This window comes from Phoxinus phoxinus (assembly GCF_949152265.1).
Source record: "Phoxinus phoxinus genome assembly, chromosome: 5".
Taxonomy (NCBI): domain Eukaryota; kingdom Metazoa; phylum Chordata; class Actinopteri; order Cypriniformes; family Leuciscidae; genus Phoxinus; species Phoxinus phoxinus.
In genome coordinates, this window is record NC_136880.1 from 26,376,189 (window position 1) to 26,401,282 (window position 25,094).

A 25,094-nucleotide genomic window follows, 5' to 3' on the forward strand; every position below is an offset into this window, starting at 1 on the left:
GTAAAGAAAAAAATACCCAGGGACCTCCAAAATAGTACAGTAGAATGTTCAAGTGAATTTGAACACAACTTTACAGCATGCATATATGGCCATATAGCCTATGTGCTTTATTCATTTGATTTTAAATATTTATAGACTTGTTTCACATGATGGGATAAGCTTAATAAAATAAATTAAGTTGATTAAGTTATTTGAACTTTATTTGATAAAGAAACCAACCACAATATCAACAATGCAGAGCAGACTGGGAAAACAATTTATAAAAATGGGTATGATGTTACAGATTAACATGATCCTAAATAAACAGTCCATGCTAATCCTCTTTCTTTGCTTCAGAGGTTTTTTCTGCGCTGCCAGACTGCAATTCGTTTGCCTTCTTCCCTTGTGCATCCAAAGCAGGACTGGCTGTAGCTCCTTCCTCAGGTTTTTCCTCATATGCTGGTACAGCAGTACATGTAGCCCAGATAACCATTACAACTATGCCCAGAGGCAGTCCACACACAAAACAGGAGAAGATCGGAGCTGTCTGGAACATTGACTGAGATCGAGGAAATGTGTATTAGTTACTGGGACAACAGTAACCAAAATATTAGCCTCAAGTAAATATTTGATGAGGATGTGATCAGTCGTGTGCTTGGGTTTAGTAAATATTTGGGGAAAAATGTAATAAGCGTAAATCTATCCTTCTGCTAAAATAATAAGTGTTGTCAGACTTACCACCACGGTAGACTTCGCTTTAAAGAAAATCCTCTTAGTGCCCTGCAAAAACCCATTTCCTCCGAGAAGCTGGTTAAGGTAAAAATGGAATTTTATTAGAAAAGGCCCATTGTATTTCGCAAGAAGGAAGTAATTTGACAGAAAAGATGGAGAAGAAAACACCTTCACGCCTCATACCGAAGTGCTGCCATCCAGAACGCTGTTGAGAAAGCGAAGTAAATCCTCAATGGTCTCAATCTTACTTTCTGGTAGACAGTATCCATCAATGGTCATATTCAGCACAATTATGGAGGGGATCGCAACTTCTCTGAGAAGAAGAAACATTAGTGGTGATTATACAAAAATATATGAGCACAGAATGGACTTCTCTGTAATATATTATATGTAGAATTTTGTATTCATCTATGTCAGTGGCTTTAAATACAGTTCTTGCACTTTGCACCTGCTGAAATCTGCGTCCAATTCAACTCACCCCATAATTAAACCGTTGATATATTCATTACCATCCATAAAACCAAACTGGTAATCACTAGGAGAAGAGGAAAAGAAAAAAGGCCTTTGTTAACAAATAATTTAATAAACTCAGATGTCAGGTTCTGTTTTTATAGTTCATATAAATGTGCTACCTACCTTTTATAATGATCTCTGTATTCAGTCGACAGCCTTTCCATCAGAGTTTTGTAACTAAAGAGAAATAATGGTGGGGGAAAACTGGCTATTGTCATGGTTTTGATGTCTTCAGTGCACATTTTCTAATGTTACTTACCGAATGCTTTCTTCAGATGGATTTTTCTCATCTACTACTGCCAATGCCACAAGTTTACCTTTGAGGAAAGTGTGAGAAATGAACAGCGACACAACAAATGATGTATGCATGGCAAGTTCACATAATCACAATCTGTCAAAGCATAGTTTTCACACATAAATATTGTCTCTTGGCAAAATGTCTAGCAGTTTTGTTTTATCACTAGTGGCATAAACATAGAAATGTTAGTAATTTATGACAATGCAGTTTTTAAACTTGAATAGGTTATTAGAAAATAAGACAAATAAAATAAATACTATATGTTCATATAGAAAGACAGACTTACTTTGTTCTCCCATTTGGTACAGACTGAAGCTATCGATTTGGAAGTAAGAGGGAAAACGTTCTCGATTTATCCAGGAAGACAGATCACCATCAATAAATTCTACAGAAATGATCAAACGAGAGATGAAACTTTTTATTTCTTCATGTAGGCCCTACATTTAATGTGTTCATGTATTAAATGTAGCCCTACACTTATGAAAGGTCACCATCAAGCCTGTGCAAACAATATGCAAAGTTAAACACTCAAAAATGTTTAATCATAAACAAATCATCTTTCATTTTATTATCAAAGTGTTTCTGTCACTAACTGTGCATTAAATTATGCAAAATACGTTACATGAACACAGTCAAGTTGTTGACTTAAAGGGTGTGTATTGAATGATAGCTCAGACGAAATGTTCCGAATAAGCCACTTGACAGAGGAGAGGAACACTTCACTGTCTCTGTATTCTCATAATTTGGAATATAATGGTAAGAAACCATTGCAATATTTACAAATATTTTCACTTGTTTCTTATATACGTGCAAGAACCTGTGGTAAGTACTTATAACAAAACAATTTTATGTTAATAAAGTAACCTGAATTCCAGCAATAAAGAAAATGTAAATGTGCTTTCATATCAGATATATTGGTGTGCTGTGACCTGTAATATTTATTGTATAATACCTTTATTGTTTGTTTATGCTTCTGTTTTTATTAGAAGGAATACCATCTGAACTATGTTATGAAAAGAGGCCATTTAATAATGTAAATAATGTCAGGTAAGCGATTCATAAGGACTGGCTTCCAAGTTGAAACAATTGCATGGTTATCAGGAGTTTTTTTTTATAGCAGTGATAAGACAAGTGTGGGCTGTAATTTGATCCTGTATGCTCAATTGAAAATAAATAAATAAACTTTTAGCATTAATTTAAAAATAAAATTCTGACCAAATCTGTATTTCTTTTTAGGTAATCAAGGAGATGTTAATGCATAATATCTGCTGCAGAATCCACATTCTACACCTTGTCTTTAACCTTGCTCCATGGATGTGTTAACTATTCATATCGTGGAGGACTCGTCTGACAGTGCCGCGTTCTGGGTCCAGGTTCGGTGTGCTGATCCTTTCCTGCTAAACTTCTGGCTCCAAAAGACCTTCTTCAACAACGGGGAAGTCCAGCAGATCAACACCCTGAGGATAAACGGCTGCCATGGGCTAGTGTTTGTTTTGAGGGTGCTGCATCGTTCTTCACGCCTGCCTAATTCCCATTATTGGTGCCCTTTCCTAGTGACACTCTGCCTCGATGCCCTGGCATTTCACTACCACCTCCCCTCTCTGCCCCAGTGGAACGGCACCCTTCGAGAGGCGATGAGAGGAAACAGCCTTGAACTCAGACGCTGAGAGACTATGAGATTTCGCTGCTTACAGATCCTGTTAGTTTCAGATATTCTCTTAGTAAAGTGATGCTCTGCAAGTAGTGCATCTTACCATTGTAGAGGTAGTACGTGCCATCTTTGAACACAGCAACAACGGGAACATCCTGCAGAGTGACTGCCTATGGAGACAATCAATAATGGATCGATTTGGTTTATTTTCTAAGTTGAAAAAAATCTGATTTTTTTACAGAGGGATTTTCTCTGAAAAGTGAAACTTTTACCTTTGGAAGGATTTCCTCAGATGCAGAGAAAAAATAAGTGTGGACTATATACTCCGTTGCAGCTTTATAGTATTCCTTCTGTTAAAAAACAAACAAACATTGAATTATATTTCACTAGCTGTCGAATATGATCCATTCCTGAATGACATTGCATGACTTGCCAATAAATATATTCACAGTTTATTTATAAAACAATAATAAAATACAATCTAATAGTAGCAGTAGTTGTGAATTCATGCTCGACTGGTCATTATTTGCATTTCATTCCTATTCCAACGTAATTGACTCATTCATTGTACATAATGACAGACATTCATTTTACATAATGTTTACCTTAAGAAGTGACTCTCCTCCAATGTAAACGTAGATTAGATCATGACGACTCATAACATGCTGGAACAACTGAACACTAGAGAGTGGTCTCACCACAGGACTAGATTAAATAAAAAAGGACAAGGGGATTGCATGAAAAGAATTACAACTAGCACTGACATAAGACTAAGGTCAGTGCAGAACACGAAAGACACAATACAATTCATTATGGTGAGATTTACTCTAGAATTACCCTGAAACTCTATTGGTGAATTCAATAATAGCATCCTTTGTTCTTGGTCCATTGTAGTCAAAAGACAGATCTCCTTTAAATCTTTTTAAGAGAACAAAACAAATAAAAAGAGTCAAATGCAGCATGAACAATAATTTATAAATAATTAATATATGATAACAAGTAGGCATTTACTCACAGTTTTATGGTTGGATATCCACGAATATTAAACTCTGAAGCAATGCCTAAAGACACAAGAGATAAAGCTTTCGTGTTTTATTTGCAATAATTATTATTATTTTGTACTTATACATCAGTGGAGAAGCATTTCAGAATAGAGATAATAATGGTAGTACTACTCATACTTAGAAGATTGTCATTAGTTAATAGCTATATCATTATAGATCACGATTAATCATTGTTAATTTGCTTGGATTTTTTTAAACAATAATCTAATTAATAACAGGGTTTACCAATGGCGGGGGGTAAAACAAAAGACATGTGCTACATTTTATTTAGCTAGAAAGCTTGCGTTAACTTAATAATAAGAAGATTATTAAGTCGGAAGAAAATGACAGCAAAAGGCAGACACTGAACAACCTAATTCCAAGAAACTAAAAGGATTGCTGAAATGCAACTTATGCCATATGGCCATCTGGTTAACAAGATACAGACTCAATACAGACTATGTATACAGTTCAACGAACTGAGTCTCATGAACGCACGAGGCCTGCTTAACTAATCCCATTAAACAGCAGGTAAGCCTATCCTGCCGTTTAAGTAGCATACTAATTGGTTGCTAAGCAATGGCCTGGTGTGGCATTACCATTACTGTCATCTCAAACCAAGCTTCAGCACAAGCTTTCATCTAAGGATCCTAAGAGGGGTATGGCATAAAGGCAGTTCTTGGTAATCTTAAAAATAATTTTAGCATTCAGTGTAACCAAAGCTTTCCAATATACACACATGAATGGAACCCACTTGAGTGCTCTGTGGTATCCATCTTGCCGACATTAACAGGAGAGCCCAGACTCTTCAGCTCTGCACCGACTTCATACCATATTGGCTCAAATGTGTGACAGTATGCGCACCATGGAGCATAAAACTGCAATAAAAATTTATAAATAAAACCTTCATGATATCACACAGTTGGGCATGTTAGAAATTTGCAAAACACACAACATACAATGGCAAAAATTAGACTGCACTGTATACACCCTCACCTCCACCAGCCAGAGTTCATCCTGCCGGTATTCCTTAAACCTGTAAATGTGAATTGTTTAATACATTCAATCAAACATTCAAATCTATCTGTCTGTGTCTGTTTGTATGTATGCATGTATGTATGTATATTATCTATCTATCTGTCTGTCTGTCTATCTGTCTGTCTGTCTGTCTGTCTGTATATTATAATTACAAATAGGATAGCTAGATAGATAGTCACAGATAAAATAACATACTGTCTATTATTACGCAAAATCATTGTGGCATATTTCTCAAGATCTCAGTAGTTGGCTACGTTGCATGCATGCAACAAACATAACCACTGCATTGACAACACCTTACTAAACCACAATCAGTTGCTTTACAATGTGAAGCACTTATAGCCTACTTGTCATCGAGTTCCTCCACGTATCCTGACACCACAGCAATGACCGAAAGAAGCACTATCACACACACACACAAAAAAAAAAATGCAGTGACATACAGATAGGCAATACGTGTCAATCAGTAGTGTTAATAATATTAGCATTTTGCAGTTCTATGTTGGCGAACATGGTGTCCAATTAGTCCAATGGCGTATACAGTAGCCTACCTGTAAGTATTAAGTTTCTCATTCTTGCTATCCTTGTATCTTGTCATTAACCGCGCAATGTCCTTTAATGTTACAGACTGCAGAGTCGGTGTTGGGTTGGTGACATAATCATCAGACTGGTAGTAATAAGCTCTTGACCGACTGACTAGATTAACCCCATTGCCCCGAGGGGTAGGATAGGATAGGAACGTACAGATTTAGGCCACAAATTGAATTTGGACAAGTGGAAGGTTTTATCGCGCAACTCTAATTAGTTTGAATTAGATTTTCGTCTTGTATTTTCCAGCGTACAACAAACACACGGAAACACGATATCAGTCTAAATTAGACCTATATTAACAACGTGTTCTGCTGTTAAATCTTTAAAACTGTAAAAAAAAAAAAACTACGTTTTTGATATCACTCGATGGCAATTGAATAGACCTATATTCAGATAAACTCACCCAATAGTAGGCTTCTTATTGTTGTTGTCATTTTGGTCCCACTTTATATAAGGTGTCTGGTAGCCTATTTAGCCTAATAAATTAATGATTGTGGGGGGTTTTGTGTCAAAAGACTTTGCTGCTATTGAAGTGTAATAAGTGTAATATTAGATGTTAGGGACAGGTTCTTAAGTGGTCTGGGGTCAACAGTGTAACTAAGAAATTAATTGCAGATTTAGGCTATGCATGGTCTTTTTAAAAACAGGCCTGTGCACTGTATCAACTACTTTATGTAAATATTAGAACACTTTATATAAAGGGGTTTATTATTATTATTATTATACAATTGACAACTCTATTAGGCTGCATGAATCATATCGTTTTACCTTGAAGAATGTTCTCTTTTCTCTGCCAAAAGATGGCGCCATAGTCCATTTGAAATACAGCTGCTTCGTGTTTTATTGGAAGGCACAGCTGTGCTAAAATATAAGTGGGCATTATTACATTAATCCTATATAGGCCTACATAACAATTTACCCAGAGTGGGTTAGTATTTTTTGACGGAAGAAATACTTAAAATGTTGTCAATGCATTTTTCCACAATTGTTTATTGTTCTTACAATTGTTTTCGATCCCATAATACAATGGAATGCATTTTAAAACACACACAGAGCTGTTAAGAATACGGCCTAATAACCATTACTAATGTGAATCTACTTTTGTATGTGTTTTATTATGCCATAGAATCAAGCCTATCATTGGACAACTGTACCTTGAGTAAACATTTTGATTCGCGGAAAAACGAGTCAATCAATCGAAATACCCGCCCACAGTGGTATCTGCCTCCCCAGTGATTGGTTCAAAATAATACCGTTTAAAGTCTCTTGTATCTCTATGGCCGACGTTGACGTCCATCTCCATCAAATGAAAACGTAAGTTTAGTCCGTGGGGAGAGGCAACTGTTATGGAAGTGGCTGTCTCTTGAATATACTTCATTGTATTTTAACTCACCCTAAGTGGAATTACGTCTTTGGCGATTTACTGCTTGCTAAATTAGTTAGGAATATAGAAACCGTTTTGAAGAGCCTGACAGGATATTGAAAGAAGGACTCCCTAGAAAGAGCTCGCGCTTTATTTATTTTTCTCTTGACCGCTTCATGTTTGTGGACAGAACGACGAAACATACGCAGTTATCTACTTGTGCACGTTAAAAAATTGCGTTTCTGTAGGAAAGTGTATTACTTTATTACGTTCACACGGAGCTTGTGTTGTTTAACGTTAATTCGTTTTGCAGTTCAAATATAGCCTAGCCGGCGCTTGGTCAAAACAGGCATTTATATCTGCATGTTAATGGATTGTAGTGTATGGCCCTTGTTTGTTATTGCAAAATGCAATGGGACTAAGTGAGGCCTTTCGACCGCCAGAATATCTTTGCTTCACTTTCTAGCCTGATGACCAGGTAAGACAATTCACTTTGTGTACTACCATCTTTCCTCTTGGTTTTAAAGTACGTTGAACGTGATACCCACGCGCGTGTATCAGTAAACAATTAAAAAGAGCTCTGGTGTCCACATAATGACTAACATTTTAATGACAGCAATGCAGTTGCACCTGATCACTACTCTCAGCGGTATTCTGACGCTTATTGTTTTGCAGAAACCGAGTTCATTTTCGGTCAGCACCTCAGCATCAATTATGCGATCTCGGATTGCAACACTTGCACTTCCGAGTTGTTTTCGCGTCCGCTTTCTTTTGCTTCCCTAGTAACATTAACTACCCACGCGCATTTAGTGTGTAAAGCAGTTTGCAAATTCACCCTGATTGCTAGGAAACGTTGCCATAGTTGCCTTAACGTATCTGTTCTTGTTTATTTTGATGGGGGATGGTTTGTAATAATTCAACAAAATCGTTCAATTGTTGATAAATCGTTATTGTAATTGTATATATTGACCATGTGAAGTGAATTATGTTTAGACCTGTAAAGTGTCTTAAGTATGCTCGTTAATAGGCCTATTTACGTCTAAGCACTTCTTAGCAACATCTTGAGCAGATTTTCAGGTGTTAAGATGATTCATGAATTAACACCTCCTTGATGTTTCCCCACTGTAAAGTATGTCAAATGCATGCACAAAATGTGTGGTATGAGCTGAAAAATGTCTGTACAAGATGATCAAGTCCTTCTCATTTCTTATTTCTAATCTGTGGAATGTCAGACATGCTGTTATTCACACCATCAGCGAGGTCGCTCTGTCTAATCATGTCATTTAAAATACCTGGAACCTGTAGATTGTGAAGGCATTACAACCTCTTTTGGAATTTGTGTCATCTTGGCTGCTAGAGATCATGAGTCAGATACTAGAGTAGCGCTAGATCAAATTGAGGTCTTGTTGTGCAATGTTTAGTTGGCTTACTCTCATTGTTGTTGTTTTGGTGGAACCCCCTTTGTAGTAGCCTAGCCGTGCATACTTTTTGACCCTGTGCCATGCTTATTTCCAGGCTGGGAGGGTTATTTTTGGAAATAAGAGATTGGTATATAGGTCAAATCATGCAGTAGGTTGAACATTATTTGAGTGTTTGCTTCCCTTAAAGGGCATATTGCAGGGTTTTTTTTTTTCAGAATTAATATATAACCTTGTGTGAAAATACCATATGAAGAGTAAATGCATGATTAAAAATTGTTTTGCCAGACATAAGGGCACAAATTTAGTAGAAAACGTGACAGTTTCCTCGACCGTGTTGAAAAAGCGCTTTTTTTTCACCATCGCGTCATATTACGTCACAACGGGGAGTCGTTTGCCGGGCTCTGCGTTCGCTCAGTGCAGAATAGGCTGGTATTATGTTGAAGCGGTCGTGATTCAGTGTGTTTTCGGTGGTTATTGTATTTCAATTAATAATTATCGTGATAAATGACTGTGAATTATGGCCTGTCAGGACATCGAGTCCACAGGTTTCCGAACAAGATAAAGGACGGTGCTATCTTCCGTGTTTGTGTGCGTTTTGTGCAGGGTAAGAGACGGGACTTCGCTTCTGCGTCTGCTTTTAGCGTTCACTATAGACTGCATGATTATAATCCCGGCGATATGATGAGTTAACGTTACGGCCAGAGGTGTAGTGGTAAAAAAAGAGGTGGGTAAACTATAAATTCTGGTGAACCACGACGTGGTCACCCGGTAAGGTGAATGAGAAGAGCCGATGTCTCTGGAACCACAGCCTACAGAAAGGTGATTTATAGGCTAGCCTAATGATAATAAATGTGTCTGAAAAAATAACGAGGCATTTTAATTGTTTATTAATAAACTATTGTTTTCTAAATCAGTGTCGGTTAAAAACATCTCCATCTCCGCTGTTAAGCGGGTGCGCTTTTAGAGAGAAATGCACCTTTCATACGGATTACATAATCAGAAGGTATTAGCTTTCGATTCGAATTTGTTCGTTTTGAAGTGGACATTTCAAGCTTTAGCCTACATAGGCTATATTTAGTTTCAGTTCTCGCGCTCCAGTTCACGGAGATCATGAAAGCGCGCCTGATTGTTTTATTTTATTTGACAAAAGCACAACGTTTCTTGTTATTGCGAGTTTACACAAATAAAAGTAGTTGCGAATAATGTATTATTATTTTCTGTATGACCAGAAATGATAGAGTATTTTAAATTGTTTCACTGTTGATAAGTGTTCGCTCCCGCGCGTCCGTGCCATGCAGTGCGCGCTCACACTCCACTCCACAAACGCTTGGATATGCGTCAAAATCTTGTGTTTATTTGTGATAATCTTAGGCTAGTCCTGTATTATTATGGTTTAACCCGCGCGGCTACTGACAGTAATGCAGCGCAATATGAAAGACTTCGTCTTAGGTTTAACAAATGAAACTAATAATGAACAATATGAAACTAAAACGACATAGCCTGCTTAATTTAAAATGGCTTAGGAACTATATGCTATTTAGAGGTGGATAAACGCAGTTTAGAGGTGGATAAACGCACTTTGGAGGTGGATAAACGCTATTTCAGAATTTTTGGAGGTGCCCAAACGGCGTTTACGTGCGTTTAGCCTCCACTACATCCCTGGTTACGGCGATATGCACACTGTCCCGGCTCCTTCATCTGGTCGCCCGGTCCGCCGTCAGCATGTGGGTCGGCCACCGGTGGGAAACATGACGCTCACGGATCCGTCAGAGATCACTTATTGTACATTTGTTTTACAAAATGTGCCTTGTCTTAATTTAATTCATTAACGTATACTCCATAAACTTGTAATGTCTTGCAAGTCTGCAGCCGACACTTATTATTATTATTATATAATTATGTTCATTTTCAATCTGTACTCCGAATTTTAATGTTTGTGTTGGCTGTTTCTACATAAAGTTTTTATACAGTAAGAAAGTTGTGATTGTGATTATTTTTTTATTCATTATCACCAAGTGGGGCCATTCAAAACCTTTATAATGTCCCTCTTTCTCTGGAAACTGTCTCCTAATGGCTGACACACACGTGCAGGTAAGGGTCTAAATACTAGCTTTGCTATTGCCTGACAAATAATTACAATATTGTGATCTGAGCATAGTGTTATACATATAGTCGGCTAACGTGAATACATCTATAAGCTAACACTGTTCTCTCATCGAGACCCGACTCCTGTCCTGTTCTCCTCACACCACAGCTCAATGTGTCTCCTCTGACCGTTGTTTTGTCTAATCCTGACCTGTCTACTCTCTTGGCTTCATATCAGGCACATAATTATATGGCTGAGGTCCGTCATACGAGTAAACATTTAGGCTACAATTTCCACAGCGTCCGATCTGTCATTGCGATCCATTGCTTTCCTATTGTTTACTTTGACCGCTCTCCCCCATGCTACGTCACTTCCGGTTTGGCGGTTTTCAAATGCGGAAGTAAAATTTTCTCACAAAAATGACTCCAGAAGCCTAAATAGCGTTTTATAAGTATATGTTTATATTTAAATCTAGTTCCTACATTATTGTTCTATACATTGGCGCACTGGGTACTCTAACCTGCAATATGCCCTTTAAGGCTTTCCCAACTGAAGGTCAAGTTTGAAATGAGCTCTGTGGAAAGTTGCCACTGGAATCATGATCAAAACAGCTGTTTTAGGGCTTGTCTTTAGTGGTCCAGTCCTACTCCCATACTCCAACTCTGAACACACTGTAGTTTTGGTTGTTTCTACAGTAAATCACACAATTGAGTGAATGTTTATGGAACATACATTTGAAAATCACAGGAGGAATCTACAGAAATGGACTGAGTTGATTTATCACAATGTAGCAAGTAGAGCCAGCTGTTAAGCGGCCTAGGGCCTGCGTAAATGTTTTGGTCATTTTAAAGTGGCTTTTTACTGGGGTGTGGCACTCGACTGTGAGAGTGGGAAGCCAGTGTTTAGATCCGGGCAGAGTTTTATGTTATTTATTTATTTCCCTATTTCATTCCCAAGCATATAACTGGAATGTTGCAGGGACAATTTATCACATATCCGTCCTCTGTTTTATATGCATTTTGCTTTTCTTTTTTTTGTGATGAATGAGGGGAAATGAGTGTGAATGGTTTGATTCTGTGTTTTTTTTTTTTACAGAGAATTTAGTCTAGGTGATTAATTTTCATGCCAGGCAGCCAGTGACTGGACATTGTTTGTTTGGATAGTGTAAGGAATTTAAAATGTAAGCCACTCAGCACTTTATCTGTGCTGGGGTTCTGCTTACTCTGCTGTGCATGCTTCAATTTGGAAGAAGATGCAAAGTTATTACTTTATTGCTCACCAGGTGTGTTTACTACCCCGATGGTATTTTCCATGTGTATTCCAATTATCTTAAATAATTGTGCAAAAAAGTTCTTAGTATTTAGCTGATAGGGATGTCCCTCAAGGGTCGGAATGGGGGCTGATTAAGCTTTCTTTTTAAGCTTAAACTGATTGTTATCGGCTGTCCTAAGCCCGGTCCTTTATTTTGCATTATTTTAGGTGTCGTCCGGTAGGTGGCGGTATGCAATTTCAAGTTTGTTTGCAAACCGGCTACTTACAAATAGATGGTAACAACTTTTTGGTGACATTGATGGTGACATTAAACATTTGGGTCAGACTTCCGTTTGTTTTTGTTACATAGTTTTAACTGCTTGAGGTACTAATAATGTTAGCATCCTCTCAGTTTAAATGGCAAATATACTGCTGTTCTCCACTAATGTAGCATCTAGTCAACACATTACTTAGCCTACTTTATAATGATATGAAAACATGTACCATAGTGTAGTACTGTTTCATTGTCCCTTTTAAATCCACATCTGGTGTCCCACTCTGTGCAGCGCAGCCTTTCGTGTCAAAACAAACTCCACGAGGCGTCGGTGATAGTTTTTATTTCGCCTATAGGGGATGCTCTCGTACTGTATAATGACAGCGGACCCTTCTCAGCCGCTCCAGCAACGGACACAACCCAAATAATCAAAATGTCCTAACTCGATCTTACAGGGAAATTACTGATTTCTCTTTGTTAGGTAATTATTATCCAATCTTTTAGTCCACTTAAAAACTGTAATTTACTTACAATCTTCTGAAAATTAACATTCAGATCTGCCCCCATTCAATCAACAACTGATGCAATGAACCAAGTTTCCATCCTACATTTTCAATAATCTGTTTTACTTCAATGTACGGAAGACAACCTTCTGTTTCATTGTGTCTTTCAAATAGAAATATAATATTTTTGTAATGCAGATCAAGATCAAGCTTTTTCATAATCTACTCTTCAATCTACTGCTCATGTTGGGTTTTTGGTTTTCTTTCACTACAGATTGCTTCTATAAGAGTAAACAAAACATATTCAGTTGTGATAAGAATGGATAATATAATGGGACATAGCCGGCGTACTGTTATTAACAATATTTACTTCTCTGTTTATTCCTCTGTAGGTCTGGAAAGGACCACCAAAAATGTGAACCGGTGATTGATAATCTACCAGATACATTTTTGCGCCAGCAGCAATGGAGCGGAGCAAACGGAACTCCATTGCTGGGTTTCCCACACGGCCAGATCGGCTAGATGACCTGGATTGTGGAGGAGGAGCAGAAACCGGTCTGGCACCACTGGACAGGGTGTGTCCCTCTTCTTACCGGGCCCTCATCAGTGCCTTTTCTTGCCTGACCCGACTCGATGACTTCATCTGCGAGTGGATTGGCTCTGGGTTTTTCTCAGAGGTCTACAAGGTGAGATGGTTGTCTAATGACTAAGTAATTTTGATTTCAGTTCTTAGTCACTTGCCCTTACCAAAGTCCGCCTGCAGAGTTGAGTTCTGAATCACAATCAGAATTAGCTTTATTTGCCTAGTGTGCGCAAACACTCTTAATTTTATTTTATTAGGGCCCAAGCCCTGAAAGGGCGAAGGCCCTATTGTTTTCTTTCGGATTATTATTATTATTATTTTTCTTACGACTATTCGGGCACTTTTGGGTCTCTTAACGTGCTCAAAAACTCTTGAAACTTTGCACACGGGTCAGAACCCGCGGCCATTAGGGCCGGGCTGAAGCTGGTACCCGGGCGTGGCAGGCTTGCATGGAATAATATGAAAATCAGTATACATATAGATCTCATCGGTTCATATATCCTTCGTGCTTTTACTTTTTACGCCAGCCCAACAGGAAGTTGGCTATTTAGGGTAGTTTAAAAACGCATGTTCTGGCATTTTAATTACTCCTCCTAGACAATTCATCCAAACACCACACAACTCGGTGTGCATGAAGTCAAGACATTGAGGATGATAAATTGCCAGGGGATTTTTGATATCTCGAACGGTTTGGCCATGGCGAGAAAACGAATTTATGGCGAATATTGGAAACAGGAAGTGTGTTATAACATCCTCATACATTAACTGATCTTGATGAAACTTCAGCAGTGTGTTCGTTGTAAGAGGCCGATCACATGGATGTGACTATTGTGAGTCAACGTTATAGCGCCACCAACTGGCAGCAGGAAGTGTCACTTTCAAAATGCTTTGAAATCACCCTCTTATTTTTACCCGATTTGCTTCAAACTTCATCTGTATAATGTAAACCCACGGCAGATGTAGACCTGTGAAAGGATTATTGATATCTTAAATACTGTTGCCATGGCAACGCATCAAACTTTAATATTCTTTTTTGATGTTTTTGAGAACACACACACAGACAGTCCCCCCTGTCTGTGTGTGTGGGGAGGGGGGCAGAAAGACTAGCCATCTAGTGTAGAGGGGGGCAGAAAGACTAGCCATCGAAAGCCATCTAGTGTTTTATACAATGTATACATGTTTTTTCTTTTAAACAAGTGTTTTAAAGTACAGTAATTTCAATGAATATATATACCACACTTCATAGGAATTTTCGGTGTTGTGTACTTACAATGGCTGCTGATTTCATGTGTCCGTTAAGTCCATGAGACTGTAGGGTGTCTAATTTTTCATTTTAGGTTTCAGAAGGGTGCTCACGCATACTTTGTGGTTGATATGTTCCCTCGATGCGCACTTTTGCAGAACCCACACTGATGCAAGCTCTAAAGCAGACTTCTTCTCGACAGTCAAAGCGGAGTTACGTTATTGCCCGTTGTGCACAGGAACCCTAAAGGCACCGGGGTGGCGGTTTTTATATATATATATATATATATATATATATATATATAAATAAATATAGCTGCAAGCAGCGATGGAGGGCCCAAGCCGGTGCCACCGCCACCTTGGTGCCTTTAGTGCACCTTTAGTGCAACTAAAGGCACCGGGTTGGCGGTGCCACCGGCTTGGGCCCGTAATCACTGCTTGGATGTGCCTGGATGTTCTAGTGCACAGAGATCTGCCTGAGGGGAGAAGTACAGGTTGTTGCCTGGGTGAGAGGGGTCTCTGATGATGTTACCTGCACGTTTCTTCGCTCTGAAGATGTACAACTCCTGAAGGTTGGGCAGCTGCAGATCAATGAACTTTTCAGCTGTCCTAACAGCCTGTTACAGTCTTCTTATGTCTGATTTGCCTGCTGACCCAAACCAGATAGTTATAGAAGTGCACAATACTGACTCAATAACAGCTGAGTAAAACTTTTGTCATCTGCGCCTGTGGCAGGTTCAACTTTTTCTGTTGACGAAGAAAGTGCAACTTTTCTTTCTTCCTGTGAATATTCTGACATGCTTAATTAGTCGTAAGTGAACATGAAATCGTTCTATTAGATGATTTTTTTTTTTCAGGTGTTTGATAATAGTTTTTACACATTAGGAGGTGAAAGTTGTGTAGCCTTTCTCAAAGATACACATAGATGAAGTGGAAGACAAGAGGCCCTAAAGAAGGATAAAGGTTAATCTTGTGATTCAGCTGATCAGTCATCCAGGTTGTAATGTCAGCTTTTGGCATGTAAAATTGAATGCTGTTAGCTTAGTAATGATGACAGAATACTCAATGCAAATAATGAAGAGTATAGGGCTGATCAAGCGATGACTGATCCCTGCAGTGACGTTGAAGATGAAACATAGCGGTCAAACGTTGGGAATGATTCCGGTTTCTGACTAGCTTTCAGTGTGGTAAGACTATCTACTTTAAGTCTATTTAAATACTGTTGGGCTTTTTATTTTTATTTTTTATAAAGTAACATTGCCTAAAGTTTGCCTCTTCTTAACTTCTGATTGCTGACTGGTCACGTATTGGCAAGTATCGTGAGAGTGAACATTGTCATGTCAGATAATTGTCATTGTTTTGTTTTTGGTGTTTACAAAAAGCATCTGGGTGTTGATTAGAGTTTGTAATGTATAATTGTTTGGTTTATAAGACCTACATTAAATTGAATACTACCCTTGATGCTGAGAATCAGTGGTATGGTAGGCTCTGAGGGTTTATATTCACTGTGAAAAGCCCTGAGAGAAGAGTGCATCATCGTGATGCCCATTACTAAGATCAATTCTTCTGTCATAGCAGTGAAAGCAGGGTTTATCCTGGGGCTTCGGTGGTGGCGGATGAACACGGTCATCCACACACAATACAAAGTACCTAACACATGTGAACTGTGAGCCCAGTACTCAGAATAAATCCAAAATAAAAAAAGCAAAAAAAACAGTTTGTTATATTACCTTATCATATTAAATTTTGAAATGGAAAATAATGAGTGTCAGGACAGATTGCACGTGAACCGATCATTTCTTCCGCTTAACTACCGGTAGTTACAACACGACATACACATGAATAAACATCAGAAGGTATGTTGAAAGATACAGTACAATTTTCCGAAATCTGAATCATGTCACATGTAATCTCTCAATCAGTATTTCAACCACGGAAAGACGTCACAAGGCACAAAGGCGTACCTCAGAAAAGCAATTAGGCTAAATGTTCAAAAACTCGTAAGTCAGCTAGAAAAATTAATTTGGAAAGGGGCATTTTGTTAAATATATTCACTACATTGCATATTCATTGTATTTGACATGTTTTTCAATGTCTTTGAATAATGCGCTTTTTGATGGCCACCAGTTGAGATATATTTTTTTCTTTGAGGAAATTAACTATGTACTTTACCTGATAGGCCCCAAATTAATCAATATTGAATTGAAGTAAATCAAATTTCAAGCTTGTGAATCAAAGTCAATTCCAATTGTGAAATTTCAATGCAGTGTCAATAAATGTTTTTTTTTAAATGTTTTTTTTACTTTATGCAAATGTTGTGTCTTCCCTTTATTTTCTTGTCAGAGTGAACCTGGATGCTTCATTTGCATGTTAAAATCACAGCAAAAAATTATCCTGTGGGAGGATGCTCTCAGACAACAACAATATCGTTTGTAAACATGTCTCCCTTTTCACCTCTTCTGAGTTTGCAGGTCTGGACATTACTGGTCAGAGTTTTCTTTTGTTGTGTATATATCCATTAAGAATATTCCCTCCCTTCCCCACACAGGTGGCTGAGATTTAAAGCACAGCAAATGACTTTAGGATGGCAGGCAGGGGGTGTCTGCATGTGCCACAGACAGGGGTAATGCGCTGAGCCAACTACCAGCTGTGATGGGGGTCTGCAAGAACCTGTCTGGAAAGCTAATACAAGAATAGCTTTTTTCAGTTTATTTGAACATGAGTTTCAATGTGTATCCATGTGATAAACTCAAAAAAACATCCTAAAACCTCACAGCGCTATGGAGAATCCCTAAATAATCATATTGCTCAATTTGCTAATCCATCTACGTTTGAGGAACCGAAAAATGTTCCTAGGACACTGGATTTGTTGCATGATAGGCAGCAAGCTGTGACTTGATATTAGCAGAACAGATTGAGAGTTTGGGTGCCGCAGAGAAGGCATCTGGATCCATGTCTGACAGGCGGCTCTCACTGTAGGTGGCCACACGAAACGGGCTCTTCCTAGGCCGCTTATCCCAGAAGTGCGATTGGTTACAGACTGCTGTGCAGTCAGCACCATGCATTTAAAGTAAAAGGACATGCTCATAACATGTTGCTATGTGAACAACATACACCGAAGTGAACACAGAATTCAATGTTTTGGTTCCCTAGTACTGAATTTTGAGTAATCCTTCAGCTGTGTTTTGTCTTTCCAGCACTGCATGCAGTTTGAGGAAGTAAAGGTTTTTACAGACATATATAAAAAAAAAACTTTTTGCTCTAATGAGGATATCCTGTGGTTGATATTTGTCTTTTTATTGGTCAGTGAGATGAAAGCCCAAAAAGGAAACTAGGAAAACGCAGAAGCACATTTATAAATATTGAGAAACCCCAACCATACATGGCCAATAGTCATTCATGCAGTCAGTGTTTCTCTATTCCATTATTCACCTCATGCTAGAATATTGGTTGTGTAATAAAGACAATGATTTTAACAATGATTTTCTATGGTAATGTATGCCACTTCCCATCTGAGTGGTATTGTTGGTCTAATGTTGTGGGTTATTACTTTCTCCAATGCCCGTAATCATAGTAGCCAGTGAGAAGCAATGGGCCGAGATGCACTGAACAAAATTCTTTGCATTCTTTATATTCCTTTAAGATGAACATTCAGAGCATATAAGAACTTACTTCCTCATTTCATTTTGTTGGTATGGCTTAGTTGAACATTTCTCATTTTCTTTGTTTGTTTTAGGTGCGTCACAAAGCTTCAGACCAGGTAATGGCCCTAAAGATGAACAAGCTAAGCAGTAATCGTGCCAACATGCTGCGAGAAGTTCAGCTCATGAACCGACTCTCCCACCCCAACATACTCAGGTGCTTTCACACAACATACTTTGCTTTCATTTTAACACCATTTTCACGGTGGGTTTTACCCACACAGGCCGCGGGTTCGAGTATCAGTACCGGCAGGCAGGAAATGTATTGTGGGGGGAGTGAATGAACAGCACTCTCTTCCACTCTCATTATCCACAACTGAGGTGCTCTTGAGCAAGACACCTAACCCCCAATCGCTCCCTGGGCACCGCAGCAAAAATGGCTACCCACTCCGGGTGTTTGTGTTCAGTACACACTGCTGTGTGTGTGCGCTTGGATGGGTGAAATGCAGAGCACAGATTTGTGAAAATGGGCCACCATACTTGGTAGGGCTGGGTAAAAAATAGATTTCTCGATTTTTAATTGATTCTCATTTTTATGAACTGATATCAACGATTTATACGAACCAATTAGTCTACCATGTTTTCAGATGATAAATGAATGGAACATTGCTTCAAATCCAATAAATCACAATAAGCTTTGTTAATTTTGATAGGAAACAAAGTCTCAGATTTCCAATTCTCTCCATTTTATTACGAAAAATAAACCGTTTTGGCACTGTTTAATGTAGCGTGACAAATCGTTGTAGCACCTCAGTTCAAGAGAAGCGTCAGCGTGGAGCGCACATGAACTGATCATCTCCTCAGCTTTAATACCAGTTACAACACGAAATAAATATGAAAAAGATACAGTGCAACTTGCCAAAATTAGAATCATGTCTCATGTAATCAATCGTGTTTCAACCGCAGAAAGACGTCAATGAAACGGTTTGTAAACAATGTCACATATTGTCAAATATGCATTTTTATAAACCATAATCACTGGCTTCTAGTAACGGCCGTACACGAGTCTAGTTCGCCCGGAAGAGTGACCTCTGACCCGACGTATGACGCACGATGAAGGAGTAGCGTTAGCTTAGGTGAGTAACGCCTCTCGCGGTTCAAACAAATAGGGCTGGGAAACAAAGTCAAGCTACTCTTCTCTTATATCGAAATCCTCCGACATTTCTCTTTAAAAATTCTCTAAGTCGTGACCGGTGTTTTGTTTTGCTATATTCTCTGTGCTTCTGTGTTCTTCAATATGTCATGCGTCGGGTCAGAGATCATTCTTCCGCCAGAACTAGACTCACGTACGGCCGTTACTGGAAGCCAGCGATTATAGTTGATAAAGTTATAAATATAGATATTTTTCTTACAAAAATGCATCGCTTTGCTTCAGAAGGCCTTTAATAACCCCCTGGAGCCATATGGATTACTTTTATGATGGATGGATGTGCTCTTTTGGGCTTCAAGTCTATGGTACCATTCACTCCCATTGTAAAGCTTGGAAGAGCCAGGTTATTTTTTAATATAACTCTGATTGTGTTTGGCTGAAAGAATAAAGTCATATACACCTAGGATGGCTTGAGGGTGAGTAAATTATGGGATAATTTTAATTTTTGGGTAAACTAACCCTTAAAGACCACAAGCTACATATTGTTCACTCTAGCTAGAACTAGCGAGGCAGCACAGATACAGGACGCATTCACTCAAGAGAGCGCAAGAAAGACAGAGCGCAGCTGAATGGGAAAGACCACTGCAACTATTTTAACTTGACAAGGTTCATTAAAAACTCCTGACAAGTCTGTCACCACAAAAATAGTCTGATCGCTTATTATGATAACTATGGCAAAAGCCGCACAAAAGACAGGCTTTGAGGTGTTTATCAGCTGTAATTTTTCCATTAAGAAAAAAAAGATGTTCTTAGGAAATATTTGAGAACTTAAGGATTTTTCAAGAATTTTCTTGACTTTCTAAAGAAGAGAATCCGGCCCCTGGTGTACTTCTCTCTGTTGCCATGTGTCTCTGTGTGATTATTTTATTAAATTGGTGTCTTGGCGATTGCAGTTGCGGTTTACGCTTACAAGAAACTAAGGAGCTGATGTCAATAAAAGTTAATTTAACGAGCTTGTATCTAAACAGGAAAATAATAGTAACGTGTTTCAAAGAAAAACACGACTGCAGTATTCATATAAAGCAGTAGCTGATGGAATTAGGTTTCCTACTCTTTGAACAAGGTCTGTGCCTCGCTTTATGCACTGCGAGTGGCTCAAAATGAATGCCGTCCTTTAAATAGTGAGACTGTGGGAGTGTTGCTTTCAATATGAATCTTTCTCTCCTTTGTAATGGAAACGCAGAGATGACCTCTTCCTCCTCGTTCCACAGAAATCCATTAAAAATAGATGGAGTGTAACAACATCCTGAGTTTAGATTTCATTGAGATCAAAAAGCCTCCTCTTGGTTCTCCACATCAGCTCAGAGAAGAACTAGTGAGTTCTGTCCGCACCTGAGGATGAATAGGGAATTGGACCTGAGGAATATAGGACAAGTAGTTCAGATGTTTTTTTTTTTTGTTGTTTTTTTTAATATTTGTATATTTGTTTAATTTACTCATGTTTAATCATTTGTTTGTTACCTTTATTTTATTCTTTTATTTATGTTATTAGAACAAAATGCCACCTAGAGAATTTTTTTGTCATGCTTGTCTAGTTTGTAAAGTAGAATGTGAGTTTGTAGGTGGATGAGAGAGAGAGAGAGGGGGGGGTCTGTGTGTGGTTTACAATCACACCATTGTTACGTCTTATTGAATGGGGGTGGAGGGACTGTAGCGCAGACAGGAGAAGGCTGAGGGGATCTTTGTTGAAGAAATCCCAACACAGACCCGCAATAAAAGCCAGGCCTGGGGTTTATGGGGCCATAACTTTGAAAACATAGACAAATTTGTATCCTGTGTAATGACTCGTGTGAGGTGGCCAATTCAGAGACATTGATACGTTGTGTCATGGCTGAGAACACACTAGTGAAAAGCTACTGCATGTCTATATTATGTAGGCCCCCCACATTTATCTGGTCTGATCTCTCTGACTGTTCGCAGATATTCTTGACGCATTCAGACACTACCGTTCAAAAGTTTGGGGCTTCTTAAAAAAAAGTTCATGTTTTTGAAAGAAGTCTCTTGTACTCACCAAAGCTGCATTTGATTGATTAAAAATACAATTTAACATAAATGTTGTGAATTACAATTTAAAATAACTGTTTTGTAGCATTGTAAATGTCTTTCTTTATTGTCACTTTTGATCAATTTGATGTATTTATTACTTTCGAGAATAAAAAACGTCCTGACCACAAACCTTCGAGCGGTAGCATAAGTGAGATACATAAGGCAGAGATATTACTGTATTGACACATTTATATGATGTTGTCTGACATCGCTCACTTGTTCACTCATTCACTATGTAACACAGTCATAAAAATAGACACTACTGCACTGTGTGTGGTGCCCCATTCCAAATAAAAGAAAAAAGAAATCTTGAAAGTGGTGCACATTAATTTATCAGTGCTAAATATTATCGAGACCTGTATTTGTAATGTGTTGCTTTTCTTTAAAATAACAACACTTGTTTGCACCCTTTGCCACATATTCCATGTCTGAAAGAAAAATCAGCTATTTGTTTTTACAGCAGAAATCTTGCTTTTACTGTGCCATTGTATCTGTTCACATCACAGGTTCACCCTCCAGTCGACTTGAGACCGTCTCACATTTTATAGCTAGCGTTGATGTACAGTGCCATAAACCTATCTGAGTGGTGTCTTTTGTAAAAGCCAGTTTTGACACAATAAATGAACGTAGAGCATAAATAAGTCTATTGGACTGTAGCCTCAGAGAAAGTAAGCATTGGCGTAGATGACAACAGCTTCCTTAATCTAATGATATTGCGGAATTAGCGCTTATTCCATTCTACATTGATTTTTTTACTTTATGCAGGTTTTTTTGTCATTCTTGAAAAATCTCCTCAAACGTGTAACTTCTACTGGTTTAGAGCATCTAACATCAACCTCTCTTTTTGTTTTTGTGATTGTTTTAGATTCATGGGGGTGTGTGTTCAGGAAGGTCAGCTTCATGCTCTCACCGAGGTAAGCGACATCAGCTCAAAACCAGAGCTTTCATTCACCACACATCTCTTCATTTGACCCTTCATCATGGGCAATAGGGCTGGGCGATATGACCAAAATCCTGTATCACGATATGAGTCATCACTCATTGCTTTAAGTTTTTTATCATTTCAAATTAATTGAAATAATTATTGTCATCAATATCACAAACTAATACTAGCCTAACTAAAAAAACTTACTGAAGTTAAAAAAAACAAACAAGCATACTGAAGACAAGTAAACAGAAAATAAGAACAAGGAAACGAATTACAAGCAATAGGAAAATAAACTACAATAGAACAGACAAATGAAATTGGCCAACCTGAAAAAAACTTCAAGCATTAGAAATAAGAAATACTACATACATTTTAGTAATCAAATGTATAAAAAACAAAATACTGCATAGTCTTCACTGTGTAAATTAAATATATATATATGTTACAAAAGTGATTCAGTCAAGAGCAGTTAGATTAACATTGATGAGACAGCAGCAGGTTTATTAGGCAACGGATCCAGTATATTGTGACGCTGGTTTTCTTTCTCAACTGTTTACTTTCACTTAAGACACAAATGACTGTTTATGACGATACTTGTAAAGATGGGCATTTTGACCACAAGTACCGGTATGTGTATTTGACCATTCAAGCCCAATTTTGTGGCAAAAACAATTCCGTTCAGTATTCACACGCTCTCTGCACTGTGGCTTCATGTGCACACGTGTCTCAGACAGCGCTCAGAAACAGTCTCTAAGACAGTTCTCTTTCGCTGCTTATTGCTCTTCAACAGCTTATCAATTGATTTTAAACCGCAATGCTTAAAAACACATTCAAATGATAAGCTTTTGTGGCCATGCAACACAGTAACGTCATGTGAGCTTAACCGTAATCGAGACGATAGTCAGTATAGAGTAAGCGCTTGTATGTCATTTCTATGATCACAACTGCAGATATGGCTTTATGTTTATGTGTTCTCACCCCTGTAGCGCGGTGTGACACGTAAAAAGACAGTATATTATAATCAGTAATTATGTCCCCAATGAAATAAAACCATACCAATCTGACAAGTTCTGGTCCAGTCACGCGTAATGTATTCGGGCCAATCACAATTTACTGGATCGCTGGCCAATCAAAGCACACCACACTTTTCAGAACGATGAGTTTTGTAAAAATGGACTCATTTCAGACAGGCGGGACATAGAGGAGCAACAATGATGTACGGTATGTGTTAAATATGACTTAAAAAAAAAAAAAAAACACATAAAGACATTAAAATAATGTTCTTTTTAGAAGCATCATATGACCCCTTTAATGTCAGACTGTAGGACAGTCAAGACACGTTAAAAACGGGCGCACGCAAGAACTTGTCCGGAGTTTTACATCATCAATCAATTACACTTTCGGTGACAGTGAGCTGCATTATACGCGGGATTGAAATGGAGGCTACAAATTTTGGACAATTTGACAGTCGTCATAGAAGTCACACTGCAGGACTGTGAGTCAAATCTTCTGACACTGCCAGAATTTCATCGGAGGTCAGTTTTGATCGCAAGGGTCATTAATCGGTTGTCGGTGAACATGTCAAACTAACAATCAATGACTTAGTATTTTAGCCAAGGATCAGAGGAATCTTTTAGTATTTGCAAAATCGCTGTGTGTATCTGGCGTAAGAGTGTTTGCAGTGTACCTTGATTCCTAAATCTGTGGCATTTCCCCCTGTGAATCAAATGACTCACTGTGACATTGAACAGTTTACTCTTTGTTCACAGTGGCCCGAGGGGAAGTATTCTACTAGAGAGCCCACTGGCAGTCCCTTAAGGCATGATGTATTTTTTCCATCTCAAACTGTGTGAGTGTTTTATGCCTGTATGAATGCTGCAGTGCAATATAGTACTATGCTGAAGATTAACATTGATTACACAGGTAAAAAGTTTACATTGCGTTGTACATTTTATAGAAACAAAGAATAAATTGCAGGCATTGAGCCAAATGTACTATCGGAAGACAGCATATGGGCCAGTTCACAGAGAACGTGTTTTTTGCTCTGAAAAACGTGAGACGCTGTGGAATGGGGAAAAAAAATCCACAATGGGAAAAAAAAAACGCAGCGCTGTGTTTTTATAACTCTGTGTCATGCACGAGACGCTGCAAAAGATGCTAGACACGAGCAAAACGGTCAAACACGTCCATCTTGTGCTTTTACATGGAAAAATAATGGAAAAACTCAAATGCTGTGTGACCTATCTATCGTGTATGCATCCACAAATGCACTGCTTGTATTACACGCATTGTATTTGAAGATGCCTATATATTCAGGTTATGTAGGCAATGCTTTTCCTTGCAAGTAACCTTTGGTGCAATAAACAGTCTGAACTGTTTTTTTTTGTTGTTTTTTTTTACTCCATGGCCTCCCCATTGTCCACAACAATATTCAAAGACCCCATGACTTTTTCAGTCGTTGTGATGTACTGGATAAGGATTTAAAACAAACAAACATATTTTTTACCTGATGAATTATTTCAGTGCTTGGCATAGCTAGGAAAATATATATAAAATAAATACATATAAAAATAAATATAAAAATGTCCATGAGTTATTTTATTGATTTTAAATAATATTTTGATTAATTAATAATAGTATGAAGATTATTTATTAATAAAAAGTGTGAAAAATCACACTTTTTAAATTATGCTAACTTGTA

The 25,094-nt window shown here is 38.2% G+C and overlaps 2 protein-coding genes and 1 long non-coding RNA gene across 4 annotated transcripts in view; 2 read left to right on the forward strand and 1 right to left on the reverse strand.

Annotated features, from left to right (window-relative positions):
• Window positions 1-73: 73 nt before the first annotated feature.
• On the reverse strand, window positions 74-6,603 carry tmx3a (thioredoxin related transmembrane protein 3a). Its single transcript, XM_079611864.1, has 16 exons — window positions 5,806-6,603; window positions 5,602-5,656; window positions 5,213-5,252; window positions 4,971-5,094; window positions 4,189-4,234; window positions 4,011-4,091; window positions 3,779-3,878; window positions 3,446-3,523; window positions 3,277-3,343; window positions 1,809-1,907; window positions 1,484-1,541; window positions 1,348-1,401; window positions 1,190-1,246; window positions 895-1,024; window positions 718-786; window positions 74-538 (listed from the first exon to the last, which is right to left on the reverse strand). Exons 1-16 carry the CDS (start codon window positions 5,825-5,827, stop codon window positions 314-316), a joined length of 1,305 nt encoding a protein of 434 aa, XP_079467990.1. The 5' UTR covers window positions 5,828-6,603; the 3' UTR covers window positions 74-313.
• Window positions 1,914-3,766, forward strand: LOC306998090. The gene is made up of 3 exons (XR_013797512.1): window positions 1,914-2,278; window positions 2,509-2,569; window positions 2,759-3,766. It is a non-coding gene; the product is annotated as an uncharacterized lncRNA (long non-coding RNA).
• Window positions 6,604-7,099: 496 nt separating the features above from the next.
• Window positions 7,100-25,094, forward strand: part of tesk2 (testis associated actin remodelling kinase 2) — a gene marked incomplete at its 3' end in the record, with an annotated part of 29,559 nt that continues 11,564 nt past the window's right edge. Inside the window, exons 1-4 of one of the 2 annotated variants that reach the window (XM_079611861.1) lie at window positions 7,100-7,159; window positions 13,136-13,429; window positions 18,305-18,426; window positions 22,331-22,379. In XM_079611861.1, the coding sequence (XP_079467987.1) occupies window positions 13,208-13,429; window positions 18,305-18,426; window positions 22,331-22,379 (393 nt within the window). In that variant the 5' untranslated portion in view covers window positions 7,100-7,159; window positions 13,136-13,207. Of the gene's footprint in view, window positions 7,687-13,135; window positions 13,430-18,304; window positions 18,427-22,330; window positions 22,380-25,094 lie in introns of both variants that reach the window. The other variant, XM_079611860.1, reaches the window with a different exon arrangement.